Consider the following 12,063-nt stretch of genomic DNA (forward strand, 5'->3'; position numbering starts at 1 on the left):
GATGAGGTGTAGAGATGGATGTGTTCAGTTGGAAGTATCTGAATGAACACTTCCAGGTCCTTCTGTGGGCGATGTCACTGACGAAGGAGTAGGAGCATCTTGCCAGCCGCCGTTTGTCTGTAAAAAAAAATTTTGAGCAAAATTTTAAACACAGAACAAGTTTCTAAGTCAAGATAACAACAGACTGGAATATTTTATTCACTATATTTCTTGTTAGGTTTAAAAAAAAGGCAATTAATTTATCTTTGGATTAACTTCTAAATGCACGAAATGCAAAAAACACTAGTGCACTATTATAGAAGTGAGCTTCAGATGGCAGGTTTTGGAAACATATTTCTTGATATTTGGACATCTCTCCTCAGACTGGATAACAGCAACACGACTCTACCACTGACTTGCAACATTGGTGTTTTATCTCCACAAGTAACTCAAGTCTGGAGGAGTTCTGCCGTGTGGTGGAGTTGCTAATATTAACAGTTAGTGTCTACTAGCCAAGACATTTTCTGCTGTTTCCTGGATGCTAAAACAACAACAGCCTTCTCTGCTGTGAGTCAAGATGGGTGTGTCCATGGAGGTGAAGTGACTGTGTGACATAGATCTGTCAGGTTTTCAAGTCCTATCATCTCACCATCTACTTTCTATCAGAAGCTAATGCAGAAGATTGGTGTAGGAGACTATTTTCATGTTCAGCCTGCATAAAAACTTAGAGTGACTGATTAAAATCAGAAATAAGATTTTAAAATAGTTGTTCAGTGTTACTTTGAACATGTTAAAAACATGAACTTTAACCTTTTAAATTGTTTAATGCATCTTAAGCATCAAATATCCTCCCAAACAAAACTAGGTTCTCAGTTTGGTAACAAAACAGGTAAAACACACTTAGAAATTGACTGTAATTATTATTTTTATTCTAATTTATAAACCACGTTTACCATTTTAAACTGCTCTCACATACGGCTGAAAATACCCGATGGAAAACAACGTGAGAATTGTTCAGCAACAGGAGCATTTAATTGAAATAAATGAAAGGTGGCATACTAGCACGGTTGTGGATGCTGTTTTAATAGATTAAGAACAATTATTTTTAGTTCAGATAAAAAGGTAAATCCTTAACTTTAAAGTAAACATGAAAGATTTTCTCAACAGCACACGTGTGTGCAACAAACCCCCTTAAAGACAAATCAGCTGCAAAGCTGTGAGACTTTAAAAGGGTCTTCTGGTGCCACTTCTCTCACTTTCCCTCCGCACGACTGACATCAACAAGAGATAAACAGAGGAGATGAAACACAGACTACACAGAGCTTTCATGTATCTCGGAATATACCCCTGAGATGGTTGATAAAAGAATAAATTACCACAATAAAATGAAGCCCTTTAAAATGGAAGCCATCTCAAATGGTGATAAAAGGTCGACTAAAGACCATTTAGGACATTAATTGCAATTTTCACGCTATTAGCGAGCGGTGGGAATGTGCTTTGGCAGCCTCTTATTTCCAAACCCTGTTATTTGCCGTAAAGACCGTCTGTCATCTCATTCAGAGGCAAAAAGAATGAAAAAAATAAAAAAAATAAAAAAAACATTTCCAGGCTCTGAGAGAGGCGACACCCACGAGCAATTTAAGGGGTGTAATTGCTGTTCAAGGATAAAGATGGAGAGGTGAACCACAAGATTTCAGTCAGTAAATCTTAGAGAGGAAAGAAAAAAACATAATATGGGCTCTATAAATACCAGAAGTTATTCATGAGATTTACTAAAACACACATCTTTATGACGAGTGTGTTTTATATATTTTATTATTAAAGAACAATGAAAGCTCCATTTTGTTTCCTAAAATATAAAAAGAATTTTTTTCATATATTCAAATGCATAATGCTTAAATTTGAATATGTAGCTCATTTTAAATATTTTTTTCTAACTTGTTATCTGTTGATGCAAGTACTATTATTCACATTAACAGGGAAAAAAGAACATTTGACAGTAAATCAGCTCAGATTTTATTTTCCGTTTATTAATCGTGGTGCATTTCATTAAACGACTCCAAGACGAACGTGTTTGCAGAAAGTCTGCTGCTTTCATGCTCCTGTTTTAGCAACAAAGGGGTGTTGCAGGCCTGGCTGTCAGTGCTGCTGTTCCTGTGGATGACTGATCTGGCCAATGTGCTTGGACTGTTAGCCCACAGCCCCGCTCCTTCTGTCCCTGTGACTGTCGTATTGATTCTGCTCAGCCCCGCGCAGCCTGTCGCTATGGATCTACATGCTAACACGCTGCCTCCAGTGTTGCCTGCCCCGCCCTGAAAGTAGATCTGGACGACTGTTTTTGGCCTTGGACGAGTGAGGCAGAAAAGTTTTTTTTTTTTAAACAACGATTAGAAAAATTTGCTTTATTTTGGACATCAGGTTTGAAAGTTACTATTTTCATGAATTATCCTGTGAGGCCAATAAGGGATTAGACACAGGTGCATTTGATTCTGTCAGCTGCAGGTGCCACTCTAGTGCTAATGCTTTGCGACGTGCGAGGAGCATGTCCAGCTCAGGCTCAGTAGCACACACACACACATCTGCACTTATACCGAATCATCCACATGCTGCAACTGAGTGAACAGTTGCAAAAGAGCACATCAAACAGAAATGTTAGGGAGAAGAGAAGGAGATTGTTTACAGGTCTTACGTTGATGCCCTGTGGACTGTACATCTGGCTGGCTGCAAGGCTGTCACTGTATCCTCCGGTCTGGCTGATAACATGGCGAAGGGTATCCACCTGGAACAGCGGGGACAAAGACAAAAGGCTCGGTCAGACAAAAGCTCTGAGTAACAAAGACAGAAATGCACAGAAAAAGGTCACCATGATAACAAAAGGGCATCATAAACAGGAAAAGGGTACAAACAATGAATTTGGCTGCTAATACAAGCTAGACAATGGGTTAAGCAAAAGGACAAAAGGATGAAAATTAAGCAAATGTTAAAGTTTTGTATTGAATTGAGATTAGTTTGAATTATTGTTTGGTTTCAATGAAAAGTCACATAAAAAATGTAATCAAAACATACCAAATAAAAGAATTTTGCGCCTTCTAGGGTTCTACAACCCCCCAAGATGCTTCACAACACAATCAGTCATTCACTCATTCACACACTCATTCACACAAGTGGGGATGAACTACGATGTAGCCACAGCTGCCCTGGGGTGCAATGACAGAGGCGAGGCCTGCCAAACACAGGTGCCACATCCCTCCAATCATCACCAGATGGCAAGGCGGGCTAAGTGTCTTGCCCAAGGACACAACAGCAGCATTCTCTGGTCAGAGCCGGGATCAAACCTGCAACCTTCCGATTACTGGATAACGCCCCTCACCTCCAGAGCTACTGCTGTCCCACATTTACGCTTCATGCCTTGCTTGCAGCTGATCTACTTATGTTAGTAAAATATCAGTTGTAGTGTGATGTTAAACAGCTTCAGGAGCTTTAACAGAAATACAAGTTTTTACCAAAGAGGCACCAATTATAGTTATTAGGATGATACCAATTTTTGCTGATTCAGATTTCTCTTAAACAACTACAAATAACAGGATAGATGGTTTTTAAGTTTCTGATTGACTTAAAAGTTACGATTCTGGATGCAAGGCAAGACCACAGTCACTAGGTGATAGAGCTAGGTAGATCTGGGTGTCCTCTGCATAACTATGATAGGAAATATTTTTATTTGGGGGGGGGGGGGGGGGGTTGACGACATGTAGCGATTGAAGAGCAGTGGCCCAAGAGCCTTGGGGGACCTCGCATGTCATGGTAAAAACTCCAATTAAGAGGTCTGTTAATACTAGTGATGGTTGGTTCATAAACCAGGAAATGTTTTATATTATAACAATAATGCACATATTTTTATGCATTCATGGAACACGTTGAGATGCAGATTATCCCGATGCTGCTGAATATCGGTTTTTGTGCATGCCTGGTTATCCTTTACAAACGTTAATGGTTCAACAATATTTACATGTTTAGAGAATGATGAAGAAGAAACAGTTTTTTTCTGTTTTGAGTTTCTATTATGTTCAAATAAAACCTTATTAAGTATTTTAATTGAAAGTATGCATCAAAATTAGACTAAATGTCATGAAAGGATGGTTTAATATCAGAAGTCACATTATTCAAATGTTTCTTGCCAGAGTTTATAAATGTAAACCTCTGAGGGATTCACTTCCAGCAAGTTTAACTTTTTTTTCATTATTTATTTAAAAGCAAACCCCCAAAGACATCTTTACCTAATATAAGCGCTGTCCCTGCTGCATATTCATGAACGTCCTAAAGCATCCGCAGAGCTGATCTGAATTGAAAAGGAGGGACGGTGGGATAAAGAAATGATGCTAAAAGCATTAAAACTGGAGGAGAATTTCACCATGGGTGGTGATTTCCTAATCTCTGGTGAAAGTTGCAACACCGAGGTGGTCGTAGCCGTCTGCTGGGGCAAGGTCGGAGAGCCACAGTACACCGGTGGCTATGTGAACTCATGTCAGGGGTGCTGATGAGCATTGCAACGTTTCCAAAACTGTCTGCCGTCGTCTATTCAACCGTGGCTTGACAATGATATCTACATTAGTGGGAAGCTTCAGGCTATGAGTAACCTCCGTTTTCAGCGTGTAGGCCAAGCTAGTCCCTCGTACTGGTCAGCAGCCAAATAATGTCTCGGACTGTCTCAAGACTTTTGTCAGCGTTCGCTCCTGTGTGGTGCTAAGCTTGGAGAGGCGCCTACCTGGGATTGTATGTTGGCCCCAACCTGCCCCCCTTGGTACGAGTCCCCATTGAGGGACTGCACACTCATGAACAAGTCTCCGGAGTTTGACATGTTAAAAGAGCCAGCAGAACCTGAGAATGCATAGAGAGGCGGAGAAGAAGAAAGAGAAGAGACAAGCAGAAGGACAGAGAAAGGGGTTAAAGTGATCATGCACCAGCGAAAGAGCCTTGAGAGGGTTAGCTTGAGAAGTTGGCAACATTTCCTAAAATCAATCGCATGAAACATGAAAGAAGCAATTTTTTCACCCAAAAGTTGCATAAGATGATCAACATTATTCTATTTGTAGATGCAAAATGAAAAAAATGCACCAACATGGCTGAAGAGACAGATTCTCATTACTAAGCTGCTTAAGTCAAACAAGGCTCATAGATTATATTACTGTTAAATGTCTATGCAGCTAGTGTTTCATTAAGGAAGTCATAATTGATGTGCAGGAAGACCCAAAGAATCGTCTTCGTCCTTTAATGGACCCCAGCTCCCCAGATGTAAAGAGACCATGGCGTAACTTGATTTCAACACCCGGTCCTAATCCAATACAGTTGCAAAGTCTCTATATGACAAAAGACTCCGCTTGCCCTCTGAGCGGCTTAATGGCATACACGAGGTCAACCGGACAAGAAGCAGGAAAAATTAACGTCCACAAGACCAAAGAGGTCAATAAGACAGAGAGGGAGAGAGAAGGTAAGAGAGACAAAGGAGAACAAGGGGAGAAAATCACCAGAGACTGCGGTCTTCTGAGAGTATAACTGTACATGTTAGTCTAGGATTAAAGGAAAGAAAATCAAAATAATCCAGAGTCCAAATCTCACCTGCTGAGTTGGGGGTTGATGGGGAGTTAGCTTGACTGCCGTGAGCCGACACGCTGGTTGCGTTGACTGCGGTCCTCGCTGCATACATGTTCGCCTCTTCCTGGAACTTCCCGATGTTTTTCTTGTATCGGATTCTTTTATTCCCAAACCAGTTTGATACCTGTAACAACAGCAGCAATCTCAGTGAAATTAAACCAGATCAAGCCATGATTAAAGTCTTTTAGAACAGATGCTTTTCAAAGTCAGTTTCAAAAATACTTCATTGATCCCAGAGGGATTAAATGTGTTTTGTGGCTATGGAGACATTTCTAAGCAGTAGTCTGGCCATTTGTAGGGCTTCGAATTATAGATCTACAACATTCCTCTAAAAACAATTAACACTTGATTTTCAAACTATGAAACATTCAAAATGAATAGAGCCTCATGGATGGTCCATGTGCTGCATTTCCTACGGATTAGCAAATAATCTGCAAAACTGACCACATCCACAAGTCTTTTGTCTCATATAAGATTGGGTCACACTTTAAAAACAGGTCCATTTATTAACGTTACTCAATCCATTATTAAGCATTGATGAAGTATTAAATAAGGTATTAACAACTGCTTAACCATATTATGTAATGCATAGCTAAGCAGACTCCTGGCCCATTGCCCCAACCTTAAGTACACTTACTAGTTAACGATAATGGTGATGTTAATAAAAGGATCCTGTGTTTATTACTGCTTAATAATGCACTAATATTAATTAAGGGACCCTTATTGTAAACTGTTACCAAGACATTTGTAGCAGATTAGTCCCATCATTCTAAACATGCAGCTGATCAAATTAAATCAAATGATAAAGTACGTTTCATAGGCTTAGAACATCTAAAAGGGAATAATTTGGGCTTCTTAAAAAATAATGGTAAAATAAAGTTAGGCAATTATTTTAACGTAGCAAAATCTACGAGCACATCTCATTTGTAATCTGAAGTCTTGTTACTTATTTTCATTAAGTTATAACTTAATTGTAAATAAACTGAATCATTTGCAATAAAATCAAGATGGTCAACACATAACTTGACTTCTTATAAGTTTCTTTTGCTGTTTTCTTTCCTTTTTTTTGTAAGTGAATAAAAATTTGAGAAATGGAAAAGCTGGAAAAAAATATCACCAATACTTTATTTTTGCTTGGACTTGGCTTATTGAGACATTTGTATGTATTAAATGTTTTGGAGATTTACATGAAAAATTGTAATGTGGCATTATGGCTGATGTAGACATGAGTGTTGCCACAGGAAACCAGTGAAGGTGGATCGGTTTTTTGGTTACCTGGGACACCGTGATGCCACATTTCTTGGCCAGCTCTTCTTTGGCCTCCTCACTTGGATAAGGGTTACTGAGATGAGAGTAAAAATACTCATTCAGGATCTCCGTTGCCTGTTTGTTGAAGTTCCTTCTCTTCCGTCTGAATAGAAAGAGACAAAAAACCCTTAACTTCCACTTTTATAAAAAAATATATATAAGGATTGTTAAATCACATAAAGTCGGGCTTAAATGTTATGAGTTAACGCCTTAGCATTCCAGCATCCCGCCCATGGGACAAAACCCCATTGCGTTCATTAAACCTGGAAATTTAAGGGATTAATCTGAGTGACTGGTGGCGGGAACAGACCTGGCATCGAGAAAGCGTGAGCGCAGGATCATGACGGCCTCACAAGTGCTCTGCTTCAGCTGCATCTGGATGGAGCTGAACTTGCGGTGGATGATGCTGACCATGCGCTCAATCTCTTTGGGCGAGATGGGTCGTGTTCGAGACTGCTCCCTCAGCAGGTTCATCACATGGGTGGTGAACTCATTGCACGCCTGGGTGCACAGACAGACAGGATTCATAAGTAGAAAAACTATCGCCGAGGCTCGACAGCTTCAGACAGAACAAAAGGGTGAAATTGGATTCTGTGGATGCTGCAGCTTCGCTGGTGGGCCTTGACTTCACGCGGGCGGCGCTGACGTGTGTAACAGCGGTGGTGTTAGAGGTAATAAGAATAGTTTGAATTAAAGCAGCAGATGCAGCCCACTGTTTCAAGCCAAACAAATGCGGCAAGCGGAGGAGGCAGCGATACTTGCGGTGGTCTGAATATTAAAAAGACTTCTCTTCAATGGGAGAGAAAATGTGACAAGTGAAGAGAAATCTAAAATGACAGCAGGCTTTCAGTCCCGTTCACGTTCAAGAGGTTTAAACTGTCTCCTTCTCTTTTCACTCCATCTTTTCCGTCTACCTCTTTCTGCGTCGGAATCAGTCACTGGATATGACTGCATTCAGAGTCAAGGTGTCTGTTGCTTGTCAACACCGGGGTTACGTCAGTCAAAGTGATCCAGCGAGCAGCCGTTCTGCTCGCACGCACACGCCAGACACTGCTCACTCAGACTCACGCAGGGGTGTACATAGTGTGGTGACACAAAAATGCTCAGGTGTATATCGACTGTGACAGTTAGCGATGACTAGCCTTCCTCGGAGAAGATGACAAACCCGGAACGCTTTGACTTCCGAGGGAATGACAAGATGTTACAGTCTTTGGAAGAGAGCTGGGGTGTGACTGATATAATGGCTGCTTGGCTGCTAAAGGAGTCTCTGATAGCTCGCGTTGTCAGGCGTCGACCTGTACGTGCAGTTTTTAGGAAAGTCAGACCGTCATACTCACAATTAAGTTCCATGTAATTCACAGTTTACATATATTTCCTCAGTTTTTAAGATGTTATTTCCAAATATGTGATATAAATTTAAAAAAAGGGCTGTTGGGAAACAATAGCATCACCCTTTGACCATCAGCAGATAATTGGGAAATATTTTTCAAATATTAATCAAAAATTACCTCATTAGAAGCTTTGTCTTTACCCAGATTTCGTATCCACTGAGATAAAAACCACATTTTGGGGTTATTTTAACACTTAACAGCATGTATTATATCAAACAAAGACATTTTTTTGTTTTTATAATTAAAGGTGTGGATCACTTGCTTAATCAGTACATTTGCAGTGGTCCCTAGTAGAAACAAATGCCTTGTAAGTGGTTCTCGGGAGGGAAAAATATACTAGTGCACTATTTCCAGGAACTACCAGTAACCCACATCACAGCTGAGCTTCAGACAACAGAATTTGGAGTCTTATTTCCTGATATTTGGACATCTCGCCTCAGAACAAATAACAGCAACATGAATACCACTGACTTGTTTTACTCTCACAAATAACACATGCCTGGAGGAGCTTCTCCCGTCCGCTGGAGAAGTTGCTAAGGCGGTTAGCTTAAACTAGCCGAGATGTTTGTTGCTGATTACTGGGCGTTACTACAACAGCCTTTCCCGTAGTGAGTCAAGATGGGTGAGTCCATGAATGTTAAGTGACGGTGTGAAATAGATCTGTCAGGATTTTTAAATCCTAGAGTTTCACGTCTATGCTAACTGTTAGCTTCTACTAATAGGGACGTTTGCTGCTGTTTCTTGAACACTAAACCAACAACAGCCTCCCTTGTCATGAGTCAAGATGGAAGGGTAAGTGACAAAAGCTATGTTTACATGCGCCAAAGTTCCCCCAAATCCAATTCAAATCTCTGTTTCATGGACGCTAACTGAAAAGATCCAATCATGCCGTGAATATAATAAGATGAGCATGTACTGAGTTGTCTTTGCCGAAAAAAAATTGTAAACAAATGTCATCTTGTTTGCACGTCTTTCTCCTTGCATTTTATTTCCTTGTTCTCTGGCTTTGTCCATTGACTTATGTTTTTCCCCTCTATTACGGACCTTGTTCGCATTTTTACCTGTATTCTTTTGTTTTAACTGATCACTTTAACTAAGCTACAGGCTCATACGTAACACTACTGCTTCTCCTCCACAGGAGAGGAGAGCAGGATAACTTCTGTTTACCTCCCGCCATGTTTTCGACTTGTCCTGAGCATCTGCAAAGTCGGAAAGACGTCACGCTGAAGTTGCAGACATGAGCGGTGAGCTTTATTTTGCTCCACCAATCCAAATGGGTGTGTACATAGACGTCAATCGGAATGATAATCAAACAAATCCACCTCTCTCAATTGGAGTAAAATTTCATTCCAGTCGGGCCGTATCGGATCAGAATATTCCGAATGACATGTTTGCATTAAGAATTTTTTATCTGATGGGGCATTCATTCTGATTACTTGTGTCCATGTAAACGTAGCTTGTGTGGCACAGCTCTGCTTTTCAAATAACAGATTTTTACTCAGAAGATAATGCAAGAGATAGGTGTAGGAGATTATTTTCATGTTCAGCCTGCATGAAAAACTCTGAGTGACTGATTATAATCAGAAATAATCATTAAAAATGGGTTTTCAGCGAACCACACCTTTAATAAATCAAAAATAAATACAATAAATGGGGCAAAAACATTATATTCTGTCAAGAAATAATGAAAAAAGTTGCTTTTAGGAGGGTAAATGAAGCTCATTGGACTTGCCTACATGTGGACTTTAAAATAAAACTCAAAAAATAAATATATGGGGTTTATTCAATAAGAAATTAAGGCAGCTTATTTGTGTTTATCCACCTCAGACTGGGAGCAACATCGTTCCCGTTCAGACATGATGCAACACGTGTGCCTTTTATATCATGTCATTAATTCTGAGACATCTGACAGTTGATCTTTTAGAGAAAATGTTTATGAACAACAGCCAAAGGCGATATTTTACTTATTTTGATGGATGTGAGAAGTTCAACTCTGAAAAAGAGAATTACTTTACATTTCTGTCTGCTTTGGAGGCTGAGGGATAAATAACAGCCTGAGGTTTTTAGGATGACGTTGTTTAAACACTCATATAAGAATGAAACTTTAGGGTTTAACAGGTTAAACTGACGCCTGGTTCATGAGCATCAAATAAAATGCAGGAGCTCACCCTCACCTGTTCGTACTTCTCCAGCTCCGTGTGGTAGATCTGTCGGATCTGAGACAGCTTGGCCCGGTAATCGGAGTGTTCTGCTGAGTTGTCGGCGCCAACGCCACCAGTGGCCGCTGCGGCGGCTGCAGCTGCCGCCGACCCGCCACCTTTCTCCGGCCCAGCCACGCCCTCTGCCAGTAGCATGTTGTCCAGTCTCATCAGCTGAGGATCCGGAGGCTCCTCCTCCTGGGCGCCGCGGATACTGAGCACTGCAGAGGACAAGCAGGACGACATAAACACGACGACTCTAGAGATACGTCTTTGAACTGACAAAGTACAAAGGTTAAAAAAATAAAAGACAGAAGAGTATTACCGCCTCTGCCTGCAACTTCTTAAAATATGACCGTCGTTATAAAAGTTCAAGCCTGTGTTGTAAAAATCTGCAGCTCTCATTGAGTCTGGCACCTCAGCAAGACCATAAAATGATAATTTCATCGATTCACGCTATTAATTCACGAGAAAATTAACAAAGACCTCCAAAAGACTCTTTCTCTGCGCCCTGCATCCATAGCCGCTGTTTGATTTTGAGCTGATGGCTTCTTTGATCCCAAAACACAAATACAACAGTTTTACTTACACAAAAAACATCTGGCTCAAAAAGAGTGAAACAAGGTTCCAGGTAAACAAAATGTGGCCATAAATAAAGTAGACAAGTAAAAAAAGTCAAATCTGGTCATTTACAGGCGCCTCTGTATTAAATAACAAACCCCTGCTTTCTCATATCAGACAGAACCACCTAAAAGTGAGGCCAGTGACCGCTTGAGGATGATTGTTCCTGCTCTGCCTCTTTCTGCCACCAGAAGGCTCCCTCTGGTAAAGAAGCAGATCGTCCTGATTTCCTCAGAGGTGCTGGAAACAGCCGATCAGGTGCAGCCCTCTGTTCCATCCACTGTCTTCAAGGACAAAGACAAACCTGGCTCTGCCTCCCTCTGCCTCACACATCCATCACAGAGCCACCCGTGTGCAGCTCCTCTCTTCTACTGCTAGACGGTGAGAGTAAACGACAGGGCGGGAAACCCGCCATGGCTTCTTTTGTAAGGACGATGTAAGGCTCAGTCGCCCTGTGACCTTTCTGTCGAGCAGGAGGTCTAGATGGATTCCAGGCACTGGGCGGCTCCCCCCTTCTTTCCAACACGTTCCCCTCCTCTAACCATTCCTCCTCCTTTTTTCCTCTTCCTCCAGCAACATCATCCATTCCCATCAGCTCCAAAACATGAGCAAGCTCCGCTCAAGAGGCAAATGTCAATGGCCATCAGACGGCTGGAAAAGGTCAGGAGTTCAGATGAGGCGCGTGTGTGCATGCGTGTGTGAGGGCGTGTGTGCATGTGGGCTAGTAGATGAATATGTGGAAAAATGTTTCCATGTGAATCACACCAGCGGGAAATTATAACACACGCCAATTTGATCCTGACAAAATAGTGGCACGTCCCGACCAGAGGGGGGAATCTAATGAGCCTAAGAGTGATTTATTCATTCCCTCTCCAGGTCCCCGAGTGCACAACTAAAAGCATGAAATGGATTAAATA

At 41.2% G+C, this 12,063-nt stretch overlaps 1 protein-coding gene across 8 annotated transcripts in view; it reads right to left on the bottom strand.

The window, feature by feature from the left end:
- The window catches only part of pbx1a (pre-B-cell leukemia homeobox 1a), a 54,790-nt gene continuing 42,727 nt past the window's right edge, over positions 1 to 12,063 (bottom strand). Inside the window, exons 3-10 of one of the 8 annotated variants that reach the window (XM_015956883.3) lie at positions 10,502 to 10,746; positions 8,445 to 8,483; positions 7,247 to 7,437; positions 6,904 to 7,039; positions 5,593 to 5,752; positions 4,742 to 4,854; positions 2,669 to 2,758; positions 1 to 117 (exon numbers count right to left, since the gene is read on the bottom strand). In XM_015956883.3, coding sequence (XP_015812369.1) covers positions 25 to 117; positions 2,669 to 2,758; positions 4,742 to 4,854; positions 5,593 to 5,752; positions 6,904 to 7,039; positions 7,247 to 7,437; positions 8,445 to 8,483; positions 10,502 to 10,746 — 1,067 coding nt within the window. In that variant the 3' untranslated portion in view covers positions 1 to 24. Of the gene's footprint in view, positions 118 to 2,659; positions 2,759 to 4,741; positions 4,855 to 5,592; positions 5,753 to 6,903; positions 7,040 to 7,246; positions 7,438 to 8,444; positions 8,484 to 10,495; positions 10,747 to 12,063 lie in introns of all 8 variants that reach the window. The other 7 variants (XM_015956881.3, XR_001572813.3, XM_015956886.3 and 4 more) reach the window with 7 other exon arrangements.

Source organism: Nothobranchius furzeri, chromosome 11 (genome assembly GCF_043380555.1).
Source record: "Nothobranchius furzeri strain GRZ-AD chromosome 11, NfurGRZ-RIMD1, whole genome shotgun sequence".
NCBI classification, from domain to species: domain Eukaryota; kingdom Metazoa; phylum Chordata; class Actinopteri; order Cyprinodontiformes; family Nothobranchiidae; genus Nothobranchius; species Nothobranchius furzeri.